Genomic DNA, 20,795 nt, shown 5'->3' on the forward strand with positions numbered 1-20,795 from the left:
AAATGGAATGCGGGTGCAATTTCGGGGTATAGAGGTCTACCATCTTCTAAGAGAGGGGGAGGGTGGCAAATAGGCTATGAGATAAAAGGTGATGCGCGGGTAGTAGGCCTAAATGTAACAGTTAGGCATCAATATCCCTTCTTTGATGATGCAAAAGAAAAATGCAAATAGACTGACAATTCAAAGAATCTTATTGGAGTTCCCTCACATTTAGCCCAGCAATTGCGATTAACTTAACCGCTCAGGTAGAAAATAAATTAAATTGCTAATAGCAGAAGGCAGAAAATGAGATTTTCCAGTGGATGGTCAAAATCCAGTGATCGGATTCTCAGATTGCCCTCTGCAAATTCTGATATTCACAAGCATGACCTAGCCATTGAGCGATTAAGAGTAGCATCAACTATGAAAAAATGCATATGGGCTGAATTTGACATTTTCGACATCTAGTAAAACTTGATTTAAATTCTTGCAAAATAATTTTGCATATATCTTCTTTCCGGTCTGATTAGTAGCAGTGTCATTGGTTAAACTGTCTTTAATGCTGAAGATTTATTTGATCGATTGGTTTATATAAAGTGCGTTGTCGTATTTTATTTGGACTTAAAATTTATCGGTTTGTTTTGCCTGACCAGGTGACAATCCAGGTAAATTAAATATAGTAACATTCAAAATGGACGACAGACAATACAGTTAGAATGTTTGGTGATGTAGGTGAGTCACTGTTGATGTTTTTTTGCGTCCCGTCGATAAAAATTTGACATAATTTTATCCAAAAGTTTCCAACGATTATTTGTTTTTGAATTATCAAAACTGATTGTAGAAAATATTGCTATTATGCCTTTTTGTCATTTGTTCAATTTGAAATTGTTTTATTGTATTGGATTTATGGCCCTTGTCTGTTGTCATACTGAAAAGGTCTTGAAAGGAAAAGTTTGTCATAAACAGATACCGTTCTGTCACAATGGAGGATTGTTTTGTAAGTCACTTCCTAGTAGGGGGCTAACATTAAGTAGTTAGAACTTCTCTTTAAATGGAATACCAACTTTTTGAATGAACATAAAATTTGATTCTCAAACTCTATTTAATCCAATAAGTTCATTAATCCATATTTCATGAGGGCGTAGTTATGTCCACTTATGAAAATTTAAATTTTATGTTCGTTATAAGAGGTAGAGGTTTTTGGTGACAGATTAGCATAAGCCTTGGCTTGTTTCCCAAACCCTATTTATATTCTGTAAAAATTATATGTATAATAGAAATAAAATATTGTTTAAATCATTACAAGAGGTAGTACTCTTTATGAAAAGAGTTATTGTTGTTATTTGTCATGATGTGTTATTAATTCCAGGTTAAGATGTAGTTCCAGTTAATAGTAAAAACAAGATGAGAAATATTAAGATAGTGACATGTATCAGTTTACTGATCAGTATATTGAGCTGTGGTATTGTAGCTCAAAATAATCTCAATACACCAGATAACTATGAATGTAAGTTCATTAATGACTCTGTTATTTATTTACACTATTAAAGAGAGCCTGAAATGTTTTTAAGAACATCAAATTTGAATCCTCAAACTTGAATAAATGTTCTTCAGACGTAAATCCATAAAACTAAGTACATGTAATTTTTAAACTCTTTCAGTTTATATGGACAGCTCTTCAGATTGTAATGGCCCCACCAGAAATGTGTATGATGCAAGAGCCACTATTAAGGGTCAGGGAGCATTACAAACAGGTTCTGGTCCAACATCATGTACAATAGCTTTAAAAACAGAGAAACCTTATGAATTGGCAGTATTTAAAATAGAAATTAGAGCATTACAGATAGCAGATTGTGGTGTCAGATTCACTATATATGATGGTGATGCTGGTATCAATCATTTGGTAAGTTGATTTATTTTTGGAAATACCTCAGATTGATACCAAATTTTTTTTTTTTTTTTTTTTTTGTACTTCATCAGTCATGTTTTATTACCGACTGGAAATTAAGATTTTAAATTGGAGCATAAATTGAGTTTATGTCAAACTATGGGATAGAAAAAGAAATCCTATTTTTGATTTATTTATTAAACAGTAATACAGAAATAGATGTCATTTAAAAGAAGAACATCATTAAAACTTATAGATGGGCATTAAAGAAAAGCGTCATTTTGCTTCTTCTATATCAATATGAATTATCACATTTTTATGGTGGAATATTATCTTTTGGTTACCCATTAAAAAGTGTCAGACAATGTTATGAGCAATCCTATACTTTCTTTTTAGGCTGCCTTTGATTGTAACTTTGGTAAACAACCCAATATGCAACCCTTTACAACTAGTGGTGATAAAGTTACATTTGTATTAAGTAGAGAAGATATCCGTAACACCCAATATGATATAGAAGTAGTCGCTACACCTTTAGTTGGTAAGTTATACTTCAGCTTCCATTGAAATGCAGGTTCCTGCACATGCATGACTTATATGTTAATTGAAATATGTTGGAAGTAATGAGAACAAATACAGTTATGTGTCATTTGAGACACTTATAATTGTTAAAGCAAAATCATTAGTCTCTTTCTTTCAAACAACCATTCAATAACATCAGAATTCAATTTAGTTTCACCTCAATGCTAGAGGTACATCATTAGATAATATGATGTACATACTTATTTTCTATTGATTTTTAGCTGGAAGAGATCCTGGATATAGCAATGGAGATGGTAGTGACTATGGATACAATTACCATAGAAAATTTCCAACAGAGGCAATAGTTGGTATCGTTGGAGGTCTCTTCGCAATCATTTTGATCATAGCCATCATTGTTGGTGTTCATTGTTATAGAAAACATAAAGGAATGAACAGAAAATGGGAACAGCAACCACTATCTTACATCAATACACCATCTAACTTTGATACAGCATCTAAAATATCCAAAACAGATTTATCTGAAACAAGCAGTGTTTGGGCATCAGAAGTTTCCAAAACTCCTGCCTATAAACCAGCTTATGCCAGATCTAAATCACGATCTCGTCCTGACTTTGATGATGATGCAGATAGTGGTAAGTGTTTTTTTTTATAGTTATCAGTGCTTTACCACTTTTTTCAATATTATTTGAATAATTTACTATAATCTTTGAGAATTCAATTTAAATATGAAATTCACTACTACTACTGAATTTGGTGGATATTACTGATGCAGAGCAACAAAATCATCTTTACTTAATTTTGAATACTAATAAAAAGACAGGGTTAACTTTTTATCTGTTATTTAAGAGGTCAATTAGGGATTTGCATGTTATTTATTATGATATTCTGTTTAAAGCAAAGGTTCGAATTGCTCTCAAACCATGGATGAATTCAAATTGAGCATGTATGAAAATATTGTTCTCACCAAACCCCTGTTTCCTGTTTCAGTGTCATTCAAGCGCTCATATAGAAATGGTTCACTGCGTACTGGAGGAAGACGGTACCGCAGTCAGGAATTTCGACCACCTGGTTATAATACAGCCACTAAAAATTCTCGAAGAAATTATGATGATGATGCCAGATCACAGGACAGCATGATTGATCATGAACCTCCAATCAAACATAAGGAGAGAGAAAACAGACCACAATCAACCTCTATAGGACTTGATCCTATAGACACAGAAGATACTGAAAGAGAAGAAGAACAAACTGAATCTGAAGTTAATGATGATCAGAGTGAGTCAAGACGGGAAGAAGACCAAGTTGAAGCTGAAGATGAAGGACTAAGTCCAAAAGCTACTCGTCCAAAGCCTGCTGTACTTCCAAAACCAGTGCCACATCCAAGATCACACTCTGTCAACCCACAAACACAAGAAGTTCCACCCGAAATGATTCCAGATCCTAGAATACAATCAGCTCCTCAGTTTATGGCACCTCAGCAGTATTACCCATATGGGCAGATGCCGCCACAACAACAATTTATTCCTGTACAGGCAATGCCATATGGTATGCAACCTGTTCCTGTTGGTTATCCTCAACCAGTTTATCCTACTCAGGATAAAATGCAATCAGAACCAGCGTTGGTACCGACTATGAAGCCAACAGACCCCCCTGTATATAGTTATTTAGTCCAGAGAGGGTATACCCCACTGGATGGTCGTCAGTCTCCAGCTAGCAGCCAACAATCAGTAGGAAGTCATCATTCTGGTGCCAGATTACTTAAAGATGAACCTGCTGATTCCGGACAAATAAGTAGTGGTGTGGAATTTATGAGACGATAAATTTTTAAAATGTCTACCAGAAAAAAAAATAAAGAAATGTCTCGCTTAGACAATTATATTGTTACATACCACAATTCATAAACATTCCAAAATCAAAATCATTTCACGAAAAAGAGTTTTGTAATTTGTAAAAAAGTAAATTGCATATAGTGTAATAAATAGGAAAGCAGATTTTTGAAGTCTGGAGAGTTTTGTATTGAACGCCCTTATTCCATTACTCTTGTTATTTGTTTCTTGAGTAAAAGTCCTATCTATTTGATTAAAGGTAGTTAGGTTGAATACTGCTTGAACCTACAGGTAGCTTAAAACAACAGTCAATGGGATTGTATAGAGGTTTCTTTGGGTGTGTGACACTTATAGCATCGATTTGCACCAAAAAATGCTTATTATAGAGTACAAAAGTAATTGCAGGAACCCCAAAAAGTTGGCTTAGATGTTAGAATCTATGCTAACGTGTTGAAAACTTTAAAAACTAAATTTGAGCTTTATGCATTATTTTTTATATTAGATGAGGGTTGCTTTTAATTGCTGTCAAAAGACAAAATATGTTTTTATAGAGTGTCTTGGATAACTTAAATTCTTAAATTATTATTGGAATATTGGAGTAGCCAATTGAATTGACTAGATTTAGCAACATATTTTAACATATAGCATAAATTTGTATTATTTTTTATAAAGACAATTTCCCCTGAAATCCCCAGAATAATGATATATATTTGTAGGATATGTTTAGAATAATTAGTAGTATCACAAATTCCGATTAATTTATAAATATGTCTTTGAAAAATTAGCATATGTAATGCTCTTAAGAGAAGCTTTTGTTTGATTTGAAGATAAATCTTTTCGATTTAGATTTTGAAATTTATATCTGTCATTTCTCATCATCTTTTAGATTGATTAATATTTGAATATATAAAATTTAGGTTATGATTTATGATTCATTTTTCCTTCTTTTAAAACGAAATAGTATATCTTGATTATTACAGTCTATTGAAACCCAATAGATCCATGATGTTGGTTTTGTATATAGAAGCTGTTGAATTTGTATAAATTTGCTATCCATCATCATTCCCTTGCACAATATATTATTTATAATATATAAAAGTTTTCACCTGATATGCGATGACTTAAAAATCTACAATAAGTCAAACAAATCATAATGACAAAATCAATCATTCAATCATTATTGTTAATATAAGGTATCACTATATTATAATCATTTTTAATAAAGAAATTTTATATTCCACTTTGATAATGATCTTTATTTTTATACGCCCCTCATGGAAATGTGCACGTATATTGCCATCGCCTCTGTCCGTCGGTCCGTTGATGAACATTTCTTGTGAACACAATAGAGACTACAGTTTTTATCTGATTTTAATGAAATCTGGTGTGATCATTTATATCGATGAGATCCTGGTCGTTTTCCAATTTGAAGATCTGTCCATGAACGGTTTTTGAGTTATTGCCCATGACTTAGGAAAAACACGTCAAAATTTGTTTGTGAACACAATAGAGACTACAGCTTTCAACTAATTTTAAAAAATTTTGGTGTGATCATATTATATTAATGAGATCCTAGTCAAGATGGAGTTTGACGATATTTCGATGAACGTTTATAGCCCTTGGCTTAGATAAAATTCTCCAAAATTTGTTCATGAGCACCATAGAGACTACAAATTTCATGTGATTTTTATGAAATGTGATGGATCTATATTGATGAGCCCTTGGTCAAGTTTGAATTTTCAAGAATTTCACTCTTAACAATTTTTTACCCTTGATATTAGAGATGCGTGATTTAATAATTTGATGTATTTGGGATATTGATATTGATTTTAACAGATTTGGTGGAATTACTCAGCATAAATAACTGGCAGTAAATACATATATCATTGAATTCAAAATATTAAAATTTCTTTAATAAGAGAAAATTCGTACTTTAGTCATTAAAGACTGTTTTATCATTTCTGATAGCTGCTAGTGGGCGCATGTTACCTTGCCTGGCAAGCTATCTTTATTATTCTTGTCTATAGTCGTGTTCTTAGAATCGCCGAAAGGTTTAGTTTCATTTAATTTAGAATCTGATAGAGCTCTATTGAAAATTCGGCGTTTGGGTCGCCTGTAATTTCAGAACAACGTCTCAGGTCGACTGGCAATTCAAAGTATTTCATCGAATCGGTCGAAGTGGACATGAGCGAAACACTTATCGAGAAATTTACAGACTACTACTAACTGCTACCATCTGGATGGTCACAGATTTCGACTGCTGCCCCAGAGAGGTCAATGTCAAGCTATTAATACTTCTTCTTATACCTTGACTGCAATAGCCACCTTTACGGAAGGTTGAAAATGAAGTGATTTGATTGGATTGTACACTAGCAAATACAGCCAAGCATGGACTTCGACAAATGATCTGTCTACAACTATAGCCATAATTATCCTTCAATGGAACTAAGCCATAATGTTTATAGTCTTCTGATTGGCTTTAATTGCTGGACTACAATTCAATCCTGTATTCCTTGATACAAGAAAGGCAGTTATTGAAGTCAAGGTCAAAGGTCGTGATATCTTAATTGACTTTATAAAGATACCGGTCTCATGTGTTGAAAATCATGCTGCTCTCCGATAGGATCAGTCGCAATGTCTAGCTGAGCCCACCCTATTTAGTATGCAGCCTGTTTATAACATTCCTACGGCAACAATAATGAGTTGAAATCAAGAAACTGTGTTGATACCAACCGATAAGTTATTGTCATTGGTAATAACATGAACACAAGGATGTTAATATACATGATGTTAAAATTGAACTTGGATAGGAATTACATTTATTTATATAGAGTTCTAGTATGCCGAAATCCTTCAGAATACACAACCTAGTGGTTCCAATGATGATATTTAATAGCTCGTACGATTTATTGAGATTTTAAGAAAATGTCCCGTGGTAAATCTGTGGAAGCAATATTATTGCACTGATTATCACGAGGTCAAGTTGTAGTTCAATAAAGACGGAACTGTCCAACATTCCTGAGCCATATATTATGATTAAATCGTACTTCGTTATTCACAACCTTCACAAGTTGCAATGCCCAGTTTGAGATATCTTTGATAACGTTTAGAATGGTTACGAGAGGACGCATACCTGAGACTTTCCCTTCTCTAATTTTAGTAATCGCTTGTTAACTTCATCCTGTAATGTCGCCACCTCTTTCCGTAATTCTGTAATTTTCTGGGTATTCTTGTTCTCTTCGGTTTGCAGTCGCTCAATTTTATCGTTCAAAGAACAGATTTCCTGATTTAATTTAATAATGGTATCATCCTTTTCTGCGATTGTTTGATCTTTTTCTGCGATAGCTTGATCTTTTTCCTCAATTGTGACCTTCAATTGTTCATTCTCGTCTGATACGATGTTTATCTGTTCTTGAAGATCTACATTGGCTGGTGTTCTAACGGACCTGAGTGTGTATGCGCTTGCTTCTCCAGACTCTCTATATGATTGCTGATATACCGCAAGCGTAAGTTCATTTTCAGACCCACCATCTAACCTTGGGGAAACTACGGAAGGCACTAAATTGGGATTTGAAACATTGACATTATTTGGTAGAAATAGATCATTAGCTACTTCTGTATACCCCCTGTCTCTCATAGCTGCAATAAAAGCACTCCAAGCTCTATCACCACGATGGAGTAAAGTCTGTAATAATTCTGTATTTCGAGCTGTTCTGTTCACAATTTTTCCGATTCGTGTCATATCTTCGTCATTGATTATAAATCTTTGAAACAAAAATGTTAACAAATGCGACGCATCTATGTTATTCTCTAAATATGTAAAGTTTCTAGTGAGGATTTCAGAATCCTTTTTTGGCATCGGCATTCTACTTATATCTGAAAAACACGAAATACATCACAATCAATTTACTGGAGGCCTGGAGCTATATTTTAGTGTTATGAGTTGAGCTAAACTTAGTGTTATCCATTATGAGTTGAGCTATAACTTAGTGTTATCCAATATGAGTTGAGCAAAAACTAAGTGTTATCCAATATGACTTGAGCAATAACTTAGTGTTATCCAATATGAGTTTATCCAATTTGAATTTAAGTATATTTTAATATTTAGATTGAGTTGAGCAGTAATTGAGATTTAGTGTTTTTCAAATTGAACGGTGCTCTATTACAGTGTTATCCTAATTGAATTTAGCCATCATTAGTGTTACCCAAATTGAATTGAACAAAATTCTAAATCTAACGATTTTCACCTGTTTGTTCAAAGGGATAACTATTTTTAACAGATTGCAATTATGGTGGCAATTTGACGATGGTTATATTATCTTTGACGAAATTAAATGTCTTTACGTGTTCGGTCAAGTGGCCCAAAGAAAATAGAACAATCTTTTCTAGGGGGTTTCCCGCGGTGTTCTTTGGATTAACCTAACGGATCGTGCAAGGAAAAATAACTATTCTGGATCAATTTTAGGTGAGAAATCCTCAAATCATTAGTGTGTAACAAGACTAAATTGACTAACAGGTATCAATCATATTCAAGATAGCATAAAGGATTGTATATACATTACCTCCCATAATATATCCTTCAGAACAGTAGTCCCACTTACATATTACTAAACACTTTTCTTAAAACAATTTCATAGATAAGAAAGGCGTTTGCTACTTCTTTATCCAAGCATAGACCAAAAGCTATCTTTTCCTTTTTCTTCTTGACATGATATATAACAAAACCGTCTTCATATCATAGCGGTGTCAATATGATAATATATATAAAATGTATAAATAAACAATAGTAATACAATGGATTTTCCCTATGTTAGGCCTTGTTCGCCGAAAGAATGATTACATAGCAACGAAACGACTCAATTGGATTACGCCCCTTTAGAGACTACAGTGACATAATAAACTAACCACATTGTCATATTGGTATGGTATACCATCCGCATAGTAGGCCATATAACTACCAGTGGCTTGGTTTACCAATAACATAGTAAACTATGAAAACAATTAGTGAAAAGGTAAACCGTTGACAGAGAAATTCATATTGAGTAAGCTAACCACACAGTAGCCACATAATTAAGAGGTATGGTAAACCGACCACACGGTAAGCCATATAACTACCGATGGAACGGTAAACCAACCACATAGTAAGCTATATAATCACTGTTGGCAATTAGCATGGTAAACCAACTACATAGTAAGCTATATAACTATTGTTGGCAATTGGCATGGTAAACCAACTACATAGTAAGCTATATAACTATTGTTGGCAATTGGCATGGTAAACAAACTATATAGTAATCTATATAACTCCTGTTGGCAATTGGCATGATAAACCAACTATATAGTAATCTATATTACTACTGTTGGCAATTGGCATGGTAAACCAACTACATAGTAATCTATATAACTACTGTTGGCAATTGCCATGATAAACCAACTACAAAGTAAGCTATATGACTACTGTTGGCAATTGGCATGGTAAACCAACTACATAGTAAGCTATATAAGTTATAACTATTGTTGGCAATTGGCATGGTAAACCAACTACATAGTAATCTATATAACTACTGTTGGCAATTGGCATGGTAAACCAACTACATAGTAAGCTATATAACTATTGTTGGCAATTGGCATGGTAAACCAACTACATAGTAAGCTATATAACTATTGTCATGGTAAACCAACTACATAGTAAGCTATATAACTATTGTTGGCAATTGGCATGGTTAACCAACTACATAGTAATCTATATAACTACTGTTGGCAATTGGCATGGTAAACCAACTACATAGTAAGCTATATAACTACTGTTGGCAATTGGCATGGTAAACCAACTACATAGTAAGCTATATAACTACTGTTGGCAATTGGCATGGTAAACCAACTACATAGTAAGCTATATAAATACTGTTGGCAATTGGCATGGTAAACCAACTACATAGTAAGCTATATAACTACTGTTGGCAATTGGCATGGTAAACCAACTTAAACCCTTTTACATTACAAAATTTATCCGTTCTGAGAACGATTCTTAGAACGCAACCAAAGAACGAGCTGTATCTTCATTTCAAACCGAACTCGTTTAAGATCTATTCTTCATACATGTTATTATAAGCATGTCTATATACGGACTATTCTTATCTGCTCAGAGACAAAATTCACCGTGTTCCTGAAAATACAAATACTTCTTGCAGTCTGTTAATTGGTTGCATTTGTCGAATATGTCAGAACGACAGGTTCGTCTATTAGTAAGGTAAATTCATTTCAATAGAGAAATTTATTTACAAATACAATTATACATTTACATTTACAATTTTGTATTCATGTAAATTGACTTAATTAAGTCAAGAGACATTTATTATATTATATATCATTTATATTTATATTTACAATATAATACATGTCTCATGTCAGTGATGTTTTCAGATAAATATTACTAGATAGTCAATTCATGATTAAAATTATATTTGATCTAAATTTACACTGTCCTCATTCAATGTATCAGATATTTACAATTTATTTAATATAAATAATGTTTCCATGTTTATAATTTCAATTAGATACAAAATATCAAATATTTACAATAGATCAATAATTACAAATTATCTGATAATTACAAATTATTAGATATGTACAAAAGGTCAAATAAATACAAATTATCGGACATTTACAATATATCAAGTATTTACAAGGTATTAATGTATCCAGTATTTACAATAGTTCCAGTATCTATAATGTATCAAGTATTTACAATGTTTTCAGTATCTATAATGTATCAAGTATTTACAATGTTTTCAGTATCTATAATGTATCAAGTATTTCTATTATTTCTGGTAGAGTCGGTCTATCAATAGCTTGAATTTTTGTACAAGAATTATATAATGGAAATAATTGATATACATTAGCACGTTTTATAATTTGTTTAAATAAAAAACCAAGACTATAAATATCTGATTGAGGTGTAGAGAAACATCCTTCTCTCACTTCCGGTGCATAGAATAGACACTCTCCTAGACTTCCCGAACAGCCTTCAAATCGCATACCTTTCCTGAATGTTGCCATGCCAAAATCAATAAATCGAATGTCCAAAGTATTTAAGTCAACTAAAATATTATCTGATTTTAAATCATTGAATAGAATATGATTACAATGAATTTGGAATAAACTTTTACAAATATTTTTACAAATAATAATCCAAGCATCTGGTGGCAAATCATATTCCAGATAAATATCTTCTACATTACCATGACCGTAATATTCTTGAACTAGACTGTAATTTCTAGACTTTTTACGTGGTGTTAAAACACCAAGAAAATTGGGTGTTATATCTTGTCCTTTAAGGTATGATAATATCTGAGCTTCTCGTTCGATATCTTCCCAGCTTACACCATGATGATGAAATTCTTTGATGACAACTTTATTTTTTATGTTTTTCATACTGGCAAGATATACAACTCCAAAACTTCCTCTTCCTATTTCATTATATGAATTATCATCATTTATTTCATATCTTATGTCGCTTCTTTTAATATCCTGAAGTACTATACTGTTTAAAGTTTCTGGTAAGTGACCTATATCAATGTATCCACAAGGAACAAATGGAGAATTCCGCGGATCGAATCCAAACATAGATAACATAGTAGAATTATCTAGGGAAAAATGACCAAAACTGTTTATAGTAACTAAGTTCCGAATATCAAACTCTTTTTCAAAACTACTATAGTCTTCATTGTTAATTGTGTCGTGTTCACACGAACTAGTATCGTTGTTACTGGAGTTAGCATAGTGAACATCAACGCTGGTATGATGAGATGAAATGATGTCCTGATTTTGCTGTAATGAAATACTGTGTTCATTTGCATCAGTTGGTGATAAAAAATGTTGATTTGAGCTGGAATCGTAATCAGAATCAATCGAATAGTAGTGTGCATATGAAGTGGAAGACTTATCGGGTGATTTGAAGGAAATATATTCTGACTTATCACTTTTATATGACCTGTTAGATTCATAAGATGATTTGAAGGAATAAAACTCTGATTCATCACTATTATATGATTCAAGGGTTTGATATGAACTGGTAGCTGAAAGGTCAGTAGAAGAATCTGTGATGGAGTAAAAATATTCTGGAGTATCAGCATTTGACTTGTCATATGAGTAGTTATTGGTTGACGTGCTGTAAAAATCATCCTTGGCAGAATACCAATCCTCTGTATCTAGAGGAGTGTTGTATTTAATATTAACTGGATCAAATAAATCAGATGATGATCGAATATATTCTATTGACCTAGAGTTGGCAAATCTATCAACATCTTGTTTTAGTTGTTCAATAGATGCTTTCAATGATTCATGCATGCTATCCAAAGCATCTTTAAACTTTTGGAAGTTTACCATGATTTTATCTTCAGAAAACTGTTGTTGGCTTGATGTTCCATTGACTGAAACAGCGTGTAGGCCTGAATCTGGAGATCTCGAAGCATCACTTACATCTGATGACGACGTCTGAATTGAAGTCGAAATTGTAGTGGCACTCACTTCAGTAGCTACTGGTAACCAGTTGTAGCTTGTCTGTGTTGCAGCTTCAGAATGATTGGATAGTGTTTGTGTGGCAGCTTCAGTAAACTCACTTGGCACAGTTTGAGTCTTTGGTGTTACAGATACACTACCAACCATTTGTGTTGAAGTGTCGAGCTGTTCGCAGATTGGCTCTGAATGGTAGGAGACAATCAGAAAACGGATTTTTTTAGGCACTACTTTGGAAATACCAGGAATATCTCCCGTGCCTGTGTTACTGCTGATCCTGAAAAACAGCAAAATAAAGAATCCTTAAATCGAAGAGCTGTATTTGTTATATCTTAAACATTAAAATATATTTAAAATATTACATTGTATTACATAACATCTTTTTTTAGGGGGGGGGGGTTGTTTTTTGTTGGGGGAAAAGTTAAACACTCATCTAATAAGGATGCCAAATCGCAGAGTCTTGAAGAGATGACATGTAATAATACACTAACCTGTATTGATGTGTATTTTGCAACAGATCAGAACTATAACCACTGACTGTAGATCGAGTCAGTGCATTACTTTGCATTACCTAAAACAAACCAAAGTTGTCATTATAATTAATCAGTTTTACAATATATTTAAGAAATGAAGAATAGCTTGGGTCAAAGGCGGCACCAGCATCCCGAGACCGAGGGTACAAAAAGGTGTGATTTAACAACAGATGGGCGAGGTTGAAATTCATTATGCAGCAGTTCTGTGGAAGCGCCATAGGCGGAAGCGTCTGAGAGGGTTCCCCCTCAATGAAACCTTTGAAAAATAGAATTGAAGTGTGCATTCTGATACATATTTAGGAGAAAAATATTAGAAACAAAGTGGCGCTAAAATTGGGGGTACAAACCATTATTCCCATTAACCTTACCCCCGTTTGTACCCGGACTGGCTTGGGAGTAAGTAGCAATTATTTTAAGGTTATTGACATGGGATGGACATTGCATTTTATCAGTGCATCTTTGATAATGAAGTAATGGTTTGAAGCCTATACAGAGATGTTACAAAACGTACCTTTAATGCCTTTAATCTTAGGCTGTTGAAGCACTGAAGATTTTGTTGAATTAAACTTGGTTGAAATCCATCAGAATTCTTCATCCTCTCTTCATTGGGAGAGTTTAGAATCTTACTCTGATAGTAGACGTCCATAATTTCCGAGTTTAACATCATTCTACGTTGAATAGTTCAATATAAACAGTAAAATTATGATAATTTTACTAGAGAACGTTCTATCAACTTCTGGAAAACTGAGTTTCAAGAATAGAATAACGTTAATAATGGTAAAACGTCATAAGTAAGAATAACGTCATGGTAGCAAAAGGGGAACACCCATTGACCTCTAATAATGAATAAGCCATAATGTTCCATAATTTACCATATTCTTCAGTACATTTCTTTAGTTTTCAGGGTTTGTTGTTATTACAAAATATTCTGTAGAACGGTAACCAAATATTTTATTTCAACCTTGTAGATATAACTATTTTCGCAAATAAACTATACTCATAATATGCGTAAACAGATTCAATTCACCGAAAAATCTATTATTTTACCTTTGCCAAAAATCAGAGGCGATGGAAATATGGGACCCCTCTGCCCTTCTCATTGTATTTTGCAATTCTTTCTGCCCCTCTGGCAAATTCGGTATCGAATCTCTGCTTAAAATGATACTACGTCTTAGACCTTGGTGAATAAGAGCCAGTAGATATTCCTGGTGTCATAAATAACATAATAGAATCCTTATATAACAAGATTAATCGTTTTTCAATAATTACTTAGTTTTATGAATTTTCCAATTTAACAGGGTAACTGTAACTTTATGACACCAAGTAAGCTAACTGATGAATATATACTCATATTGACCATTTCGAGAACTTAAATTTTACGTTCATCCTAAGACGTAGTAACACTTTAAAATGTTTTTGTAAACAGAAAACCTATACACCCCTTTGTATAATAAACCAAGAACTAACGATCCAATATTTGTTTACATGCATACAAATACCTAAAGTTTCGAAACTATCTGAGGAAAAAGTAGCCAAAAATTTTATTCGAACGACGGCTAGCTGAAAAGTTCTAAGCGTATGCCTTAGTATGGAAGACAAGTAACAAAGGCGATGATTTTCATGTCTTTTCCGGGTTTACACTTTTTCTAGCGAATCTGCAATACTGCAAACTCACCAACACACGCTGGTTACCATCTTGAATTTGTCTTGCTGGCTGATACGTTGCTGGCTCTAAACGGATATCAGAATCCAGTTCTTTTTTCCTTTTTTTTTTTTTTTTGAGTTCATTAGCTACAAAATAATCTACGGAAGAAAATAAAGGCAACCAACAGTATAATATGGAAGAGATTGTGGAAATTTGTGGTAGGTATCTCAACAAATAACAAACTAAACTCCAGAGACAAAATGTATTTGCATCTTCAAAACGATAATACTGGGAAACGACCTATTAAAAGAGTTTCACTTCGATCGATGCCGATCTTGATGACTCTATAGAATCAAGCGAGGACAGCGCAAACTATAAAAGCAGAACGCAAAATTGGCATTCCTGTACGAATACAGCCAGCACATCGGATGAGCTGCGGAGTTCTTCGACAATTTCAAACCATCAAACCAGAAATCAGCATTTCACTGTTTTTCCTTATTCAAGGGCAATAACTCAAAAACCGTTCAACGAAAAATCAAATTCGACCAAGATAAATTTAAATGATCACACTAAATTTAATTAAAATCAGATAAAAACTGTAGCCTCTATTGTTTTCCCAAGCCAATTGTGGACGGACGGACCAACGGACGGGGGCGACGACAATATACGATCACATTATAATGCGAGACGTAAAACAAGAGACGTATTATTTTAGATGTGAGAGATATCCAATAGTTTAACCAGTTTCTTTGCGTGCACACTTCATTTTTTACGGGTTCATCAAATTTTGTCATTCCCAACTCGTTGTTGAGATGAGGGGTGCCCATAACACTTACAGTAAGTTGAGTTTTCAATCGTTTCAACCCTTGTGTGATACCGATCACTCACACCAAATTTTGTCATAATCCGTCAAAAATTGTGTCTTGCAAAGTGTTTACGAGTAATTGTGGGCGGACGGACATTGGTGCCGGCAATAACAAACACAATGAAACACACAATCAGTATTATTGATAAACTTACATGTAGATATATTGAAATCATTGATTAAAGCTAATTATCAATTGGCCAGTCCTTGTGGTTCTTTTGTATTTTTTGCAAAGTTTAGTTTTCGAATAGCACACTGTCAAAAGCTTGATCTTAACCCCAGCCTGTGCAGCTAGGCTGCTTGTAGAAGACCTACTCAAATAGAACTTCTAGGCTACTAGTTCACCGATCGCCACCAGAACTGAGAAAGATTGCAGATACGAGTTACTTCTGTAATGCCTTGTTCACGTGATGAAACCTAACATTGAGTGTAAACGGGAGATTGGTTAAGGTTTATTTGTAAGAAGCTTAAACATAACAGCATTTTCATCTCTTGTATTCTTGAACTCTGGTACGTACCTTGATGCAATCATACCTATAAAAGGCTGAAAATTGAAAAATGAACAAGGATGTACAAAAACAGACAATGAAATAATAAATTGAAAATAATAAAATAGTCAAAGGCTTGAGAATGTAGATGATTCTAAGATCATGATGTAATGACACACTTAGCCTAATCATATAACCTAGCAGTAAGGGGTTTCTTTTAATAATTTCTTAAAAACAGATTTCAGTTTGACATTCCAGGCTTTGTTAACAAATTGCAATATCATTAATAGTAGGTGAAAACATTATAATATAGTGTCACATATGCATAGAATGACGGGGAAACTGGCCTGTAGGGGTCTATGCATAATTTCAAATTTGGCGCCATTGCTGGTTTTGTTTACATTTCAGGAAAAGTTTTCACACAGCATAAAATCATATAAAATTGCGATAGAAATTATGAATCCTTTGATATTTTATATCACACGAGTCTCATCTCATATAATCAGGCATAATCTTACATTGTGTAAGGCTGAACGTGAAAAATTGGATAAGTTTTAGAGAAAAGAATTTCTTGTGCAGTAAAAATAATTTTTTATTCTCATTAGACAGAAGAGTTCTACAGAAAGATAACTCTTGACATGACTTAGCTAAGTTTCAGACCACAAATACCAAGCATGTATAATGCCAGAGCCGTATATAGAGAGAGTCTGGCCAATTAAGTCACAAGGCGCCATCTTGTTACCCTCTCTTAGCTACAAGGCGGCCGACGTTATCCCTCGTAAACTCTCTAGAATTTACAGTTTTTAACCGATTTTGATAAAATTTGGTTTGTCTATACAAAAACACAAAAAGAAGACAAATTTTGAATTTTAGCACTTTCCAAATATTAATCACCGAAATATTAAACCTGTAATCTTCCATATTAAAATAGCTAGGGCCTAGCTGTATATTCTACAGCTATAAGGAACAATAGGCTAATCACTAGGCTAGGGCGAGGGGCGAAAATAATTCAAGGGAGGCGCCGCCCCACCCCACTCCCCACCTCTGTCTCTTTTACTTGTGGGCCTGAACAGAAAAAGGCTCATTATTCAGTTTCAATCAGCACAATTTATTATATGTCATGAAGGCATGAAAGTTATATCACATCACTCAATAATCATCATTTCAGCTTTGAAACCATTTTGCTTCAGCTGGCGGCTGTTGTCCTGGCGATCTGTTTCTCTTTGACTGTCGTCGAAGTGATTCTGGAAGAGAAACCAAAATTTACACACGTGACTGGCCCAAAAGACTTAGTGTTCACATTATAGTCTAGACCCACAGTCTACATTGCCCTTCCATATTTTTCTGCGAATGTCAATAATGAAATAACATAAACAATGGTGGCGTTTCGTTTGATCTCTAAAGGGGGTGGAGTAATACTGATAGGCATTTAGGAAATCAATGATATTGATAGGGAGAAGGGTGGTGGTGGAGGGGTTTTGAGTTGAAAATCAGGACCAGCACAAATATTAGAATTAGGAGCCATGGCCCATTGCCTCACCGTACAAGCACCAATATGGCGCACACCTTTAAATTATACTGTTTGTTTTGGTGATTGGAAGTAAATAATACTAAATACTAAATAAGTAAATAGTCTTAGAATTTCACATTTAAAGAAAAACATAAATCGATCGATTAAGTGTAGGCCTATCAGAAATGTTGTTGACACTGACAGTGTCTCAGAAGCCATAGTGCATGCTCCTCGTCTAGGCCTAGGCTTAGATAGCCAGTGCGTGGAAAGAAACCCTCTCACAAAGTTTCCATATCTATTATATCCAGTTTTTAGACCTGAACATAACACAATTTGCAAAACCCCTGAAATTATCGAATGTACTTACGTCGCATAGAAAAGAGTTGTCGTGGGGAGTCCAGTCGGATCGTTTGACCTTTACTTCCCATTCTCTGCGTCTCCTTTTATCCTTAGGGAACCTGTGCATCACTATACCTTCTCCTGATTCGACAGAGCATTTCTATGCCACACATCGAGGCATTCTGTTGCCAGACAAGACCAGGAATTAGGCTTAAACAACGTAAAGAATACCCAGGCTCCTACGCCTAAACGTCGCGGGAAGGGTAACAATATGGCGGCCTTCAATCACGTGACCACTCTGCGCCAATCATAGTTCAGCGCGGCGAGATCACAAGTTGGCCAGACTCTCTCTATATACGGCTCTGTATAATGCGATAAAAATTGTAGCAAATGTAACAAATAGACATTAACGAATGACTAAAGAACAGAATCTCTATATAAGACAAAATATCCAAATTAAATAATTATTTAAACACGCTTCTAAACATGTTTAAATATTATCCTACTTATTGTATTCTTTGTCTTATGGATATATTACCTTTAAGGCTGTGTTTGATAAATACTTTAGAATCAACTGATTTACCTATATATAGTAAAAGCTAGAAAATGTCTGATCAAGAAGTTGTTGTAAGATCATGTTGTGGTCCGTGTTCCAAATGAACCACAATGAGACCCGATGAGGGAGACTGTATTCTAAACCCCCTCCTTGTTTACTGATGCTAAAATGTTAAAACTTTACAGAGCTCGTTTAAGAAGTATTCGTTCATTCATTCATTTTATACGATATTATTATAAACAAGTCTAGATACTTATATTCTTATAAGCTTAGAGACAGACTTCACAATGTTCCTGAAAATTCCAATGTTTCTTGCAGTCTGTTAATTGGTTGGATTTGTCGAATATGGGTGTCAGAAAGACAGGTTATCCTATTAGTAAAGTAAATTCATTTCAATAGAGATATTTATTTACAAAAACACTTTATACATTTACATTTCTTTATTCTAGTAAATTGACTTAATTAAGTCAAGAGACATTTATTATATTACATATCATATATATTTATATTTACAATATAATACATGTCTCATGTCAGTGATGTTTTCAGATAAATATTACTAGATAGTCAATTTATGATTAAAATTATATTTGATCTAAATTTACACTGTCCTTATCCAATGTATGAAATATTTACAATTTATCAAATATAGACAATGTTTCAGATATTTACAAATTATCAGATATTTACAATAAACAAACCAAGTACTAACGATCCGAACCGCAAAACGAAACCCGAAATCCATATCAACCTTTTTGGCGAAACATTGGTAGCAGCTAATGAACTTTTCAAATGAGGAAGTATATCAATCATGAGTGAGGAAGTATTTCATAATGAAAAGTGATATCAGGTGTCTAGAAGAGTAAGCATACCCTGTCTGGCGAAATTATCAGAAATTTACAAATTATCAGCTATTTACATATTACCAGATAATATTTACAAATTATCAGATATTTACAAATTATTAGATATTTACAAATTATCATATATTTACAAATTATCAGATATTTACAAATTATCAGATATTTACAAATTATCAGATATTTACATATTATCAGATACTTACAATCCTGAGATAAGATAAAATAATTTCAAATTATCAGCAGATATTTACAATATATCAAGTATTTATAATGTTTTCAGTATCTATAATGTATCAAGTATTTACAATGTTTTCAGTATCTATAATGTATCAAGTATTTACAATGTTTTCAGTATCTATAATGTATCAAGTATTTACAATGTTTTCAGTATCTATAATGTATCAAGTATTTACAATAGTTCCAGTATCTATAATGTATCAAGTATTACCATTATTTCTGGTAGAGTCGGTCTATCAATCGCTTGAATTTTTGTACAAGAATTATATAATGGAAATAATTGATATACATTAGCACGTTTTATGATTTGTTTAAATAAAAAACCAAGACTATAAATATCTGATTGAGGTGTAGAGAAACATCCTTCTCTCACTTCCGGTGCATAGAATAGACACTCTCCTAGACTTCCCGAACAGCCTTCAAATCGCATACCTTTCCTGAATGTTGCCATGCCAAAATCAATAAATCGAATGTCCAAAGTATTTAAGTCAACTAAAATATTATCTGATTTTAAATCATTGAATAGAATATGATTACAATGAATTTGGAATAAACTTTTACAAATATTTTTACAAATAATAATCCAAGCATCTGGTGGCAAATCATATTCCAGATAAATATCTTCTACATTACCATGACCGTAATATTCTTGAACTAGACTGTAATTTCTAGACTTTTTACGTGGTGTTAAAACACCAAGAAAATTGGGTGTTATATCTTGTCCTTTAAGGTATGATAATATCTGAGCTTCTAGTTCGATATCTTCCCAGCTTACACCATGATGATGAAATTCTTTGATGACCACTTTATGTTTTATGTTTTTCATACTGGCAAGATATACTACACCAAAACTTCCTCTTCCTATTTCATTATATGAATTATCATCATTTATTTCATATCTTATATCGCTTCTTTTAATATCCTGAAGTACTATACTGTTTAAAGTTTCTGGTAAGTGACCTATATCAATGTATCCACAAGGAACAAATGGAGAATTCCGCGGATCGAA

General features: G+C 33.4%; 3 protein-coding genes across 3 annotated transcripts; 1 reads left to right on the forward strand and 2 right to left on the reverse strand.

Annotated features, from left to right (window-relative positions):
- The first annotated feature begins 673 nt into the window (after positions 1–673).
- Positions 674–5,475, forward strand: LOTGIDRAFT_238344 (hypothetical protein). Its single transcript, XM_009049941.1, has 6 exons — positions 674–711; positions 1,349–1,486; positions 1,641–1,882; positions 2,264–2,405; positions 2,668–3,039; positions 3,395–5,475. The coding sequence occupies exons 2-6, from the start codon at positions 1,384–1,386 to the stop codon at positions 4,225–4,227; spliced, it is 1,692 nt and encodes a 563-aa protein (XP_009048189.1). The 5' UTR covers positions 674–711; positions 1,349–1,383; the 3' UTR covers positions 4,228–5,475.
- Positions 5,476–6,319: 844 nt separating this feature from the next.
- LOTGIDRAFT_172769 (hypothetical protein) lies at positions 6,320–8,098 on the reverse strand (the record flags this gene model as incomplete). The annotated part of the gene is made up of 2 exons (XM_009049942.1): positions 6,320–6,346; positions 7,367–8,098. The coding sequence occupies 2 exons, from the start codon at positions 8,096–8,098 to the stop codon at positions 6,320–6,322; spliced, it is 759 nt and encodes a 252-aa protein (XP_009048190.1).
- Positions 8,099–11,031: 2,933 nt separating this feature from the next.
- Positions 11,032–20,612, reverse strand: LOTGIDRAFT_172770 (hypothetical protein; the record flags this gene model as incomplete). The annotated part of the gene is made up of 7 exons (XM_009049943.1): positions 11,032–13,027; positions 13,242–13,321; positions 13,795–13,951; positions 14,331–14,488; positions 14,959–15,086; positions 19,753–19,756; positions 19,998–20,612. 7 exons carry the CDS (start codon positions 20,610–20,612, stop codon positions 11,032–11,034), a joined length of 3,138 nt encoding a protein of 1,045 aa, XP_009048191.1.
- Positions 20,613–20,795: the final 183 nt, after the last annotated feature.

This window comes from Lottia gigantea (assembly GCF_000327385.1).
Source record: "Lottia gigantea unplaced genomic scaffold LOTGIsca_141, whole genome shotgun sequence".
Taxonomy (NCBI): domain Eukaryota; kingdom Metazoa; phylum Mollusca; class Gastropoda; family Lottiidae; genus Lottia; species Lottia gigantea.

Excerpts from the sequence above, each read along its gene's own strand:
- LOTGIDRAFT_238344 (XM_009049941.1), top strand. The coding sequence starts at position 1,384 with ATGAGAAATATTAAGATAGTGACATGTATCAGTTTACTGATCAGTATA. Across the intron at positions 1,883-2,263 it reads ATGCTGGTATCAATCATTTG|GCTGCCTTTGATTGTAACTT; the intron begins GTAAGTTGATTT and ends CTTTCTTTTTAG. Across the intron at positions 3,040-3,394 it reads TGATGATGATGCAGATAGTG|TGTCATTCAAGCGCTCATAT; the intron begins GTAAGTGTTTTT and ends TTCCTGTTTCAG.